The sequence below is a fragment of the Chironomus tepperi genome, unplaced genomic scaffold, assembly GCF_022539635.2.
Source record: "Chironomus tepperi strain 1889 unplaced genomic scaffold, CSIRO-AGI_Ctep_v1 contig_85, whole genome shotgun sequence".
Lineage (NCBI taxonomy): Eukaryota > Metazoa > Arthropoda > Insecta > Diptera > Chironomidae > Chironomus > Chironomus tepperi.
The window spans coordinates 5,818,183-5,832,011 of record NW_027226207.1 but is presented as its reverse complement, the minus strand read 5'-3'; the positions used below and the strand labels follow the sequence as shown (position 1 = coordinate 5,832,011).

The 13,829-nt window shown below is 32.8% G+C and overlaps 1 protein-coding gene across 1 annotated transcript in view; it reads right to left on the bottom strand.

Annotated features, from left to right (window-relative positions):
- The window catches only part of Glut4EF (Glucose transporter 4 enhancer factor), a 74,528-nt gene that overhangs the window by 37,387 nt on the left and 23,312 nt on the right, over positions 1-13,829 (bottom strand). The window contains exon 2 of the mRNA XM_070634545.1: positions 5,216-5,394. Within this exon, the coding sequence (XP_070490646.1) occupies positions 5,216-5,394 (179 nt within the window). The remainder of the gene's footprint in view (positions 1-5,215; positions 5,395-13,829) is intronic.

Genomic DNA, 13,829 nt, shown 5'->3' with positions numbered 1-13,829 from the left:
TCCAAAACCCTTTCACTATCTACTCAATGTACCAGATTTCACCAATTACTTAATCCACAGTACCAAAAAAATAATTTTAAAAAGAAACTCTAACCCGACAACCTAAAAATGACATCCCATCGTCAAATGCGTGACTTTCAAATCCATCATCCGCCTTCTTCTTACCTCATTTTTTACGCACATTTCACTTTTATTTAGGACATGATGTCTAGTTGTATTATGGAAATCAAATTTGCGTGCAAAAATTCGAAACTTTTCATTTTTTTCTATGATTGTAGACAGTACACGTGTGCCGTTGTCTAATTTTTGGCTCTGCTGATCTATAAAATACAGATCTTCTTGTTTACTAAATAACTCTGTGTAACATGTATTTATAGATTTCATTTGTTAGATTAAAGGTTTTTTGATACCAAAATGCTCTCACTTTTTGTGATTTGTGGACAATTTAAGGGAATTTGATGTAGAATGTCTAATGAAGTTCGTGAAAGGATGTGATATATAATTTATTATCAGCCGTACCCTTCACTACAAGAGGCATCACGAGACATCGTAAAAAGTATAACCCCAAAAAATATCAACAAAAATTCAAATAAACAGCACACATGAAGCTTGATAAATCGATTCATCTTTATTTTATTGTTCATCGAATCTAGCACAGCAGACAAATAGTAATAAAAATAATAAAAATCGAGCTAAATTTTATAAAAACATGAAAGTATCAGCTGATAAGTAATCATTTAATATCAATTTCCGTTGACTTTTTTTCACACACATCAGAAAAATGAAAAACTTGATTCACCGCAAAAAAATAATATAAAAAAAGGTTCTTGACCGATAATTTTTCTCAATAGCCTCGGTCATACGGGACACATTTGTCAAGTTCACAAAATGAAATTGTCCACTGTTCTATGGCTGCGGTTAATAATTTTTATGTAAGTTTTGTTTTTTTACATTACTAATCGTCTGGCTGGGTTTTTGTTGAATATCAGTTTGAACTAGTTGTGTGAAAATTATTTTTAGACTAGATTGAAAATCTACATAGGAAGAAGAATGTTTAGATGGAGGAATATTCGAAGGTTGGAGCATATTTGAATGAGAGATGGCATTGGTATGGCTGGGAGGAGAGTTTCTCATGTTGTAGCTTAGTTTTGAGTTTTCTCAACTTCCAGGTGGTACTAGGATTGTACTTATCACTAGAAGTGCTGTAGATAATGCATTTAGATGGATATTTTCTTGAAAATGGCTGAAAATGGAAGGTCAAATATATTTAAAGCTAGATATAGAAGCTTGATTAGCCATACATGTAGATGTATGTCAAGAATCCAGTTCTACTAGACTCAAACCTGACCTAAAGGTCAAAATATTCATAAACGAGTTATTTTGAATGACAATTCGACTCATAAGACTGCTAAAAGTAGATCACAACTCTCCCCAGCCAGCCACCTAGCTACTCTATTGAACTACACCTCAAATCATCAATCTCTATGCTGTAAATGCTGAAAGAATGTGTCTTTTATTAGATTTATCTAAATTTATTTCTCTCATTCAAAAATAACAGTTCTCATATGTCAGTGATTCACTTTCTGTTGTTGTTGTTATTGTTGCCCACCCATTTTGCCGAAAATGTTTTAAAAGATTTTTTTTTCTTGCTTTATTTTTCCTCACAGCGATTTCGTAATATCCGAAAAACATTTTTTCATGCTTCTTCTTTTTTGAAAAAATTTCAATTTTAAAACTGACTACATAGCCGCAGCAGCAACGAGAGAGGAAGAAAAATGCTCTCCAAGGTTAGATTAAAATTAATTTTTTTCGTTCCCTTCTGACGAGATTGCCAGGCCGCTGTAAAGCTGTTTCTCATATTGTATCGCGTCATAAATTCATCCATTCATTCAAAAAAAAGATGAATTTATGACTTTATGGCAATTTTTCATAAATAAAAGTAAAGAATCTACTTAAAAATCTCACTTCCTGATCATCACGATCATCTTCATTATAAAATGAATGCCTGAATTCCAATTAAGTCAAGAATGTAATTTTTGTGAATTCTCGAATGTGATGACCTCGGTTTTGCCTGTTTAATGCTTCATATTATCGACAACATACTTTGTTGTAAGAGCTAACAATAGATCGTTTTGTGTTTACATAGCCCCCATACACTCGAGATTCGGATAGCCATTAATGGGAAGTAAGCATAGCTTCATTCTATGATCGTTATTTATAATAAATTGAAATCGAAGGTCGATTAATGTATGCTAGCATACGCAGGCATGCTTAAGTTGTAAATCACACAAAAAAGAGCATATGTAGATATGCTGGATTGATATATATAATTTTTTGGTCTTGTGTCTTATACAGGCAGCAATTAACTTGCAAATGAGATAACCGGTTAATCAATACGTTTATAACTGTGAATTTATAAGCAGCTTGTCTGTCATCTTTGCCAAGTGATACGAAATTACACCTCATTCGTATAAACCTGTATAATTTTTTATCACAGGTGACAGCGAGAGAGACACTTAAAGTGTCAATGTTTTTGGCAAGGCTTTAATCATAAAAATAAATTTGCACTTGTAGTGCCTCAACGACCATTTACAATAATTTTTTTTTACTATAAAAATACAAAAATAATTTTGAGTATGGTCAGGTATGATAATATTTATATGAAAGGAGATCAGCACACAGTAGCTACTGTATGTCATAAAATTAATTAGCCGCCTCACACTTTACAGCCAAATTTATGTGGCATTTTTTTATAAATATTTTTGTTGTTGCCAATATTTTGATATTTTGGGCATGTTGCCTGCCTGTCAGGTGGTTTGTTTCAATTTGCATGCTATGAAGTGGGTGGGGTCAGCTGCATAATTTTATATGCAAGGGAAGTCCATCCTCAAATTTTCATGATTTTTTGGCTTTTTTTTGAAAGTTTGAAGTCTAACAAAATTTGAAGCTGTCCGGGTCAAAGGATTCAACCTTAGGTTGACTGACCCAAACCACACCTTAACATCCACCAAACCAATTACCATAACTGCCACAAACAGCGACAATTTCACTTCTTTTTTAATTAAATTAATTTCTTTCACTTCAATTTCTTCTTTTTTTGTACAAATTTTATGGAAATTCCGATGAAATCATTCCGAAATTCTTGTTCAGTCTAGAAACAATTTCTTCTTCGACATCATATAAAATATCACAAAAAAAAGAGTAGAAGTAAAAGGAATTGCTTTTTATATGTCTGTAACCCTTCATTAATTATGAGAATGAGAAATGAATGTGAAGCAAAGACATTTAAAGGTAATAAAGCTTCGACATGAGAGGAACAAAAAAAACTTGAGGATGTATAAAATAAATCTACAGACAAATATAAATAAATATTCAAAAAGGCAAACAGCAACAACAAAAAAAGCGTCATAATAATTGGTCAGACAGGAAAATAAGAAGACAACCGCAATGGACAATCGGTTCCAAAAAGCGCAAAAAAATGTATTTTTTTACGAGGTTGTTTCAAGGAGAAAAAATCATTATTTTTAGTGTATTTGCACAGATATATCAAGGCACACGTACTTCAGGAAATGTTATGACTGCTTTAAGGAAATTAAACAATTGTTGAGATAGTCCATGGGGTGCATTGAAGTATCTGCAGCCATTAATTTATTTCGGGTTGAGCTGAGTGAAAATTTATTGAACTTTTTTTTCCATCAAGTTCAACAAAACCCCAAAAAGCAGTCACCCACGTTAACCTTGAAAAGCAGTGCAACAACAAGAAAATGATATACGAAGCAGCAAAGTACATGCGCCTTGCATCCATAAAATTATCATCATGACAGAAGTCTTCAAAAATGAGCTTGTTACTTGGTCAAAGCCATAATACCGGTTCTAGTGTCATTTTAACATTCATTTGCCGTTTTGGAGATTAACACAAAAAAGCTTTGTTTGCGTATTAATGACAAAAGTATGAAAATTCATCTCGACCGAGTTCCAACAACAAACAAATTCTTATTCATTCAATCTCGATATGCACAAAAATCCGGCTAGACATTGACACAAAATGTATAATAAAAAAATAATAAAGTTTTTTTTGCAAACTTGTTCTCTCAATTATATGCTCTGTGTTGGCTATATAGAGACACAATACTCGCAAAATCTGTTGTCGAAGGTCATGATGAAGCGCGGACTGAAAATTTACTTCTCTTCTGATAGTGTATAAGTGTGTATATTCGCAAAAAAAAAGTATTGTTTTTGGCTGCTTCCATTTCATTCGCCTTTCAAATTTTTTGTTTTTGTGTCGCATTTGTACATTTGTGTACCATTCATCGATGTAGTTGTGAATGATATTATTCTGTCTCTACCAAAAATGGGCTTTTTTTTAAGTGCAGTGCAATGAAATTGTCGAGTTTATGTCATAGTGAGGGCTATAAATATTACCATCAATATCGATTTATTTAAGCTATTACTCTTCAATTTGCAATTTCTTTTTATTCCCGTTTTCACATTCTTTTTTGCTTCTTGATGATTCACATTTGCAGGTGTTTCAAGACCGAAACCGATCTTTCTACTCTCTTGATTCGGGAGCGCACGATATAAATGATATTTTTTCAATAAATTTTACGTGCCTCTTCAGTTGTGTGAAGTGTAATGAATAAAAGAATCGTAAGGGAATTGACCGACGAGGCACAGGGAACAAGTCAGTCAGTTAATTAAAAAAAAAGATATGGAAAGAGTTATTTATATGCAAAAAATAAAAAAGCAACGGTTCATGACTTTTCATGACAACGAAATTATATTTCATTCTGTATTGGAGGAATTAGCTTTTGAGGTTTACGCAACAGAAGTAACAAGCCGGTCTGTGAGTGTCCAATTAAGGGCTTTTAGGTATTTTAAGTTGTCTAGATTTGGATTTGAATATTTGTTACTTTTATGGACTGATTCTTAGCTTTTAGTGCTTCTACAGTTGGAATTTAAGGCTGTTGTCCTAAAAGCACCAAAACTGCTCAATAATTTAACATTTTTAGAGATTTTGGAATCAAAATTTGAATAATCCACAATAAAACAATACATTGTAAGATAATCAAGTCTAAACCAATGAAGCAACTCCAACAGTCCTCAATATTGCCTTCATAAACGACTAACCCCACAATCACAACCTTTCAAATGGTTCAATTGCCTCAATTCAACTCCATTTGCATCAAATACAATATTGATTGATTTAAGTACTTACCCATTTTGCGTGAATTGCATTGGAACGTCAATGCTATGTGATGATGAACGTCGTCGATCACCGGCCATATCAGCAAGACGTGCAAAATCTGTATCGCGTTCTTGATCAGCCAAACGTGGCGAGCGACGTGATTCCGATAAACGAACTTCTTCCAATTTCTTAACCAATTCAAATGGTGCCTGCAAAGAAAAAAAGAGTTCAAACATATTATAATTGCCAATCCATATTTAAAGCATAAAAATGATGAAAAAAAAGTAAAGTAAAGCAGAGTGCAATGTTCGAGTTTAGGAGCACAACAAACTTTGTGTTGTGCACTTCAGACAGCTTTTACGACACATCAAGTACAAATTTTTTCATTTTTCATTACCAAGATTAGGACGAGAGTGCATTAAACTCAATGATTCCATGTGCGAGCAGATGTAAACACCCTCTGATTCGGCATTTTGACTTCTTTTTTTGGATCTTACTTTTTTTTAGTTCTTTAATTTCGATAAATGGTGTTGATGTCCTTTTCTACATAAAAAATACCGAAACCGACACACACACACCCCCACAAATCTTAGTGGAATCACACGGAATGAAAGGAAGATTTTCGCACGAAAAAAAAGATGCTTATGCTCACACAATCAAGCAATATATTGGCTGTAAGTTCCTTTCTATGCTTATATTTTTTTTTGCGAAACATTTATGTGTCTGTGGCATGATTCTGAAGAATAAAAAAAAATTTACTGTGTTTATGTGCATGCACTGATGTACATGCACATTTTATATATATACGGCAAGTCGGGGTTGAATGAATACATAATATGCTACCCGGCAAAAAGTACAATACTCCAGATTTTTATTTTTTATATTCAACTGCTGCTTCTGCTACTGCTATTACTCGGTCGTATATAAAAATAATATTTACAAACGAGATATTGCAATATAAATTGTATGAGTGCAGAAATGTAACATAAAGAAGGAATAAAGTAAGTGGAAAAGAGGAGAATGATAAAAAAATGGCAAAAGAGCTTTATCTGCCATAAGAATAAATAAGAAGTAGACACAACAAGTGTCTCGAGGAGTACACAATGAATGATTCAGGATATTGCAATATGCATCATGTATGCATACCAATAAAAAAACTGTAGAGACGAGTTTTTAGGCACCAGCAAGCAGCCTCATAGCCATGTTCACAATTATATGTGTGCACATATGTACAAGCAAGCAAGCCAACAACAAAACAGCACCGAATTATTGAATTTGTACAAGAACAACAAAATGTACGTCGCAGAAAATAAAAAAAAAGCCGAAGCTGTCTTCGGCAAGCGCGCAAAATTTTCAAAGTCGAATCATGACCTAGGGCATTTGGTTAAAAATTGCACCATCTTTTCTGCTCTTCATTCTGCTCCGCATATTTATTTCTGTAAAAATTTTGCGATGTGCAAAAAAAAAAGCAGAGAATTAAGGCACAAAAATATAATATTTTGTGGATGGAAGGAATTGATTGGCAACTGTTCTGAATTTGACATCAAAATAAAAGACTTTTGCCTGCCTTCTTTCACACATTTTCTGATGTGTGCTCAAAAAAGGTCGGGATGTCGTTTTTTTCGCGTGCATTAGTCAGAACATCGAATCTTAGGTCAATGCTCAGTCAAAAAACAAAATAAGTCTTTTAACCCACTCATTGGCGTCATTCTCACATGAATATTTGAGCTTCCATCGGTCGATCGTGTTGCTATGTGCATGTATATTATTCCTATTCTATTTAGCTTGTTGTTGTACCGAAAAATATTGCAACAACTAACTATATATATTGTAAAGGGCAATAAACTCCAGGACACTTTTTACATGCTACTTTGTATGTGAAGTTTTTCATCATCTGCATGTGTAGTTGTGAATTCTATAAAGAATATAGAATGAAGATGAAAATCAGCCAGAAAAAATCTTCTTCTTCATCTGCTTGCTTTTAAGGTGTGCGAACATATCAGCAATTCTATGTTGAGGAATGACTCTAGATGATTATGATTACATACTACATTGGATGGGGTTAGTTATCAAAACGGCATAAAAGCATTGAAACTGGAGGTGAAGGAACGTACAACAACAACAAATATAAACGAATAAGCTTTTTTAAATGATGATGCAGACGTATTTATGGATGTACATTGCACTCTTGATGTGACAAAAAAAATTGTGTTTTTTTCGAGAAATATATATAAAAAAAAGGTTGAATGAACAGGCAAGCACAAAAAAAAATTTCTGTCCTGAATGCAATTTTTTGCTGAGGTTTTCAGAAACTGTACAATCAGCCTGTTCTCGATTCGTTTCTCAGGGGTTATTTACTTCGTCTTAAAAAACAGCAGAATAACAATAAAATACATGTACGGTGCAATTCAATCGCAAATACCGGCTATAATGCATTAGACTATGACTATTGACTCTTCCCATTTTCAGCCATTATTAGCATGCGAAATACATTATGCTGCCTCTCTTTCTATCCATTGTACATATCAAGTTTTTCCAGGAATTGAAATTGAATCATTTAAAGAATGGATGGAATATAAAAAAAAAAACATCAAGCACGCCATAGAAAATTACATGTAATTTGTGAAAATAAAAATCTATGACTTCTATGACAGCATCGTACATTTACACATATTAGTCGCCTGCTATTGCCGCTATATAATGTCATGCAAGTTTGCCGACATGAAAATTGTGTTAAATATACGGTTATTTTTTTTTGTGAAATTCTTCTTTATGCATTGGCCTTCTTCGGTGACTCTGACTCACATCGCATATACATGACTGACTCTCTTTTTTTTTCATTTATTTGCGAAATATGCGAATAATGAACTCATTATTAATCTTATCCGTGTAAAGTTATAATAAAAAATTGTGAAATTCATTTGTTCGTAAGGTGTCTGATACGTTTACGTCCGCAAAAAGACATCGACACGAAACGACACACAAATTGTGAAAGGGATTTTTTAACCTTGTCGTCGGGCGTTCCTTGCCCTTTAACATGGATAAAAAATTTTGTTTAAAACAATGCGATATTAATCCTCGATTTTTTTTTTTTGTGGATGTTTTGTTGAGTTTGTCAATTAATATTGGGGATTTTTGAGGGGATTAAAATGTGCATTTTGTGGGATGGAGATGTTCATTGGTGATGTCAATTAAATATTGAGATCTAAAAGCACTCTAATCATGAATTTTGACAATTCTGAAGTCTAACAATGCTTCAAGAGCTCCAAAATGCTACTTGGTACAATCTAGGTGATACAGCCAGCAACAGAGTCAAATGGAATGCATTTTAATGTAGCTTAAGTTCCTTATAAGAGCATGGAAACAGTAAGTAAGTAAGTAATCCTTCCAGAGCTTTCTGAACCTAATTTATCAACAACCCCAACTCAGTAATTACGAATTAAGAGGAAAATTACTCAAAATCGTGAAATACAGCATACAAAATAAACAAATACCAAGTATCGATAGCTAATTACACTTTTATATCCAACCAACAACAACATGTCGAGACACGCAAAATATATTGACTCAAAAAACTTTTTTTTTCTCTTTATTCTTTCCATCATACTTGACAGTGATTAATGCAAGTATTGATTATTCAGCCATCACACCTGTTACATTGAATTATATACAATTATTACTAAATATCAAATCCCATAATCCCCATAGCGAATTGCATTTATTTTTACTCTCACATTACAGTCCAGGTATTAATTTGAAAGGAGAAAGTTTTTTTTTCACGTCAATTGCCTCAAAAATATTCAAACAAATATGCTGTATAGCCTGCGTCATCATGGCGAAATCAATTTTTTTTTTCGAGAGATTGTTTATCAGACGGACGATAATTTCTTTCCTTTTGCCGCTGGCATAAAGTTGCACAAAATAAAAAAGAACATTTTATTTACTCATTGTTTGCAATTTCACAGCTGTGTTTAACGACGATACATCGACTTCGGCCTAAATTCCCCGTTTTTTCCTTCTCCTTATTTCCACTGCATCTTAATAATATATACAAAGTGTAGTGAGGTTAAATTTGCACCTCAACGATGCCAATGAATTGCAAATTAATATAAAAAAATGATGTTGCTTCTTTTTTTGACTTTTAAATGCTTGAATAAATTTACAGCCTTATTTTCCTGCACTGTCAGATTGCGATCTAGTATTGAGTAATAATTTCCATGTTGTGCTTTTAAGTAGGAATTGAATTTCAAATTCAATAGGAATTGTTGAGGAGGGTTAGGATGGATGCTGTTGTTGGGTGAGGAAATGTTTGAAGTTTGAGTGAGTTTTGGGTTCTTTTTTGGTGTTGGATGTTCATTTGTTGGGTTTGAGATGTGAAGAGGAACTCTATCTTAAACACTTGATATATTAGCTTAGAAAGGGTTTGTAAGCCATTTAGTCATCGTCTAGAGTTTTCGAATGTTTTTGTAGGATTTAGAGCAATTTTAGGAATTTTCAATACCTTCTATTAAGCCTTTCTAGCTTCATATCCTACAGCAAACGTCATTAACGATCAACACCCAATAAATATCCATTAAACATCCATAAAACTCCCCAGATCTCAATTTTACAGATTTCTCAACATTCAATGCCGCAGGTGTCTTATGACTCTTACAACATTCCATCTCCAGCTAGCCACAATATCCAGTAAAGCCCCCTAAAACCACTTCCACATTAACTGCTCTACTCCATATCTCCATATATATAAAATCAATGTAAAGGTTAAACAATATTAAAATTATATCAATTGCAGCAACTCAGCTGTGGTTTTTGCATTCTTATTCGAGTAATTCATGAATATTAGCACAATTTTATTATATATCCAGTAAAGTCAGAAGTGGATCGCGAAACAAAAAGAGAACCAGCAAAAAAAAACTTTAATTAATTCCTTTGTTCAGGTAGCTTTACAACAATGAAGCGCATTCGCAATTGCGATTATTCCTCCTTTGTGCTGTTCGACATTAACTCATATTTAATAATAACAAAATGATCATGGATGATGATGTACATAGACATATTAATAACAAAATCAGTGTGATATGCATATGGGTAATTTTTGCCATGAATAATAAAGTGCTTTATGCATCAAAGATTTCATGGAGCATGGCACGGCTGTGCTTTTTAAGAAGAGGCACGAGAAATCCGTTCACTTTTTATTTCATGCATAATAATGCCTTACTTACAATGATATATATTTTACTTATTTCGTTCAAAAAAACACAAGATGACGCAAGCTTTACTTTACTTTTTTGTGTACGTAATAATAATGATTTGTTACAGATTTATTGCCATTTTTATACTTATTGTAGAAAATCCGATGACATTTTATTTCACTTTTCTTTGTTAAATCAATGCCTTTTTTTCATCTAATATAGTATAAAGGCATCCGAGAGATTCATGCGAATGCAATGACATTTAATTGCCTATTTAATTCGCCATTTAAAATAAAATGTGATAATTTTTCCTACTCTCATGGGTTGCTATTTTTTGGGGTTATTCATCAGTTAGGTTCTAATAAAATCTGAATTCCAGATGTCTATCCTACCATATCATTACAATTCCCTATCTAATCTCTCCAAATTAACCCTCAAACACCTCAATTTCCCCTTTCTAGACGTCATTCTCAAATAAACCCCATTTGAAAGTTTCCTTTTATTACTGCGTGTGTTCGCGATTTTCATACAATTTCTACTTTATGTAAGAAATCCAACCGACTCCATTCATTTTTATATCCACACAATTTTCATTGTGCAATGGCACGTCAAGCAGTTTGATGGGATGTCGACAAGTTGCGTCTGCTGAATGATTGTGGGGATATTGATGGGGTTGAGTGTGGGTTGAGGGATTATTGAATGGAGGGTTTGGATTTGTTTTGAGGTATCATAGCTTATCAGATTAGTCAACTGTGAATAGAGGATGAAGTCAACTTCCGCGTGTAACAGGGATGGTACTTTAGGTTCTTTTTGGGTTTATGGCTAATTTGAGTTACAGATCTTGAAGTTGATATGAAATATAGTCAACTTAAGTCAATTTTTCCATACAAAATCCGAAAAGACTTCAATTATTCCCAAGAATTAAGACACCATTCCTCCCAAGACATACCAAGACACCATACAACACGAACGAATCCCCAATCAAGAAGCGAGAGAAGAAACTGACTAGAAAGACACATGAAAGGTGGAAAAAATATGTTAAGAATCGAAGGCCTTAAGTCTGCAACATAATAATTTATCAGCCCCTCCCCCTTCTTACATTGTATTCGTATCTCTGATCAGTTTTTACGAGCCCATAAGCATAATTTTCATCTTCCAACAATCATACAATTTATTGCAATGATGAAAACGGTGAATTGCAATAAATTTTATATGAAGAAGAAAAATCATTATTACCAGTTGCAAATAATTAATGAAAATTATAGTTGAAATAGCTCACATGAAGGCTTTTGAAGAATTTTTTATACTTTTTTTTCTGTTGCGCTTTTAGAGAATTTGCTAATCGGCCAATGTTGCCATTGTGCAATTTCACGTCGAGGCACAAATTAAAATTTTCTCTATCATTGGAATGTTCAGGCATTGAATTTTAAGACATATCATAAATTTCATTAGAAAAAAATTCGCATCTCGTTACGCAAGGTCAGCAAGCAAGGAATTGCAAAATTGTAGAAATTTCAGTGAAATTTATGATGAGAACTGCTGATTGCAGTTGCACTTGATGTTATTTTAATTTTAATTAAGTAGATTTTAATTCACATGATAGAAATTTAATTAATCAACAAAACTTAATTTAACCTTTTGACTTCGACCTCAATTTTTTTTTGTATGTTCTATTCTATACTCAGCCATGAAATTCCCGATGGAAAATTACACACTTTTTTGCAAGCTATATTGGGTTGAATCAAGGATGAAGCATGTTGCATGCTCATTGCCTTCGACATTCTTTTTTTTCCAACTCACTCTAAAAATTTTTACCTTGTGCTAGGTTAGGTTTTATGCTGGCTGCCATTTATGATCGTTTTTCAAACTTGTTGCTTCACTTGCCATTTATTACATAAAAGAGCAGTAAAGTGTAGTAAAAAATTGAATTATGCAAAAAACGTATACAACACTGAGCTGTATAATTGGGAGGAAAAGTCTCATTAATTTTATGTGTAAATAAATGTTTGTTGGCTCTTTGTGCTGTTAATTTGATATTTTATTGCATTTTGGGGGAAGTTCAGTTTAACGGAATTATTAAATTTGAATTTCATTTGCATTTGCAATTAACGGAAATTTTAAATTTGAATTTTTGCATCTTTACTGCCAAATTTGAATATTTTTTGCATCTTTCTCTCACTTCGAAAAGTTTTTTGCATATTTAAGCCGCAAATTAGTCAGATAAATTTAAAAACTTCTCCAAACAGCTCAAAAAAGTGGCAAAAGTTAATTCCAACCAATTTAAATTCTCAAAATAAACCAAAAAATGTAAAAATAACAAAATTATTATGCAAAAAGAAGCTAAATTGATATTCATGTATGTAAATTCCTTTTGTTTTCACACGATGTAAATAACAAAAATTTTTTAGATCACATCTTTGAGTCGCTTTTGCAGACAATCTTTTAAAGCACAACAATAATAGAAAAAAAATTCAAAAGTTTATTATGTAAACTTAAAGCCGCGGTTGTATTCACTCATTTGCATCATCGCAGTGGTAATAAAATGCGAGAAAAAGAAATCGACAATTTTTTGAGGAAGGAGGCTGACAGTGGCGTCAGTCATAAAATAAGATGACACATCTTACACATCTGGAAAGCTCTTGTTTTGTTTTTGGAATTTCCCCTGAAAATTTCCTCTAAAAATAGCAATCTACAATGACTATAAATTGTCTTACTAACCTTACCATTATAATATACACATATATTTACATATCAAACGCATCGTACTAGTAACTTACTATGTAGCGACGATGAAATATGGAACGAGGCACTAATGCAAAAAGTAAGTCAAGGATTTTTCGGCATTTGATTTTTTTTACTTTACTTGAATTCGTGTTAAACCAACACAACTAGCTACATTATTTCACCTTAAGCTCAATTCTGTGGTATTTATTTTCTATGTTAAGTAAATATTCAGCATATTTGACTTTTTTTTAAAGTGGGTATGTCACGGATTAAGGAGGAAATTGTGCAAAAATAAAGTTATTGCCAATTCTTATTTTATTTTGTCACATAAAGCTCATAAAGCTCATTATCGTCAAATATTGTTCCTTAAAATTCAAATATTGTCTATGGCTTTGGGGATCGTCCATTAATGACGTCTAAGAGTTCTTTGGCTATTCAGTCATCAAACATTCAAGCATAAAATGCCTTTTTTGGAGGAATTGCATAGCTATAGACATTTTATAAGGAGCTAGACGTCATTTCCAAACGCCTCCTCATTACCATTGCGAACATTCAAGATAACAGTCATAACTTAAAATTCAAATACCATTTCATATATGTCTATAATGCCGGAAGCTCAACAAAAAATCTCTACTTTAAATTTTTTTGTAATTTCACTTCCTTATTGTGCAAAAATAAGCAAAAAATTCGTTAGGCTTTTACTGCCACCACTTGTGTCAATTGAGTGA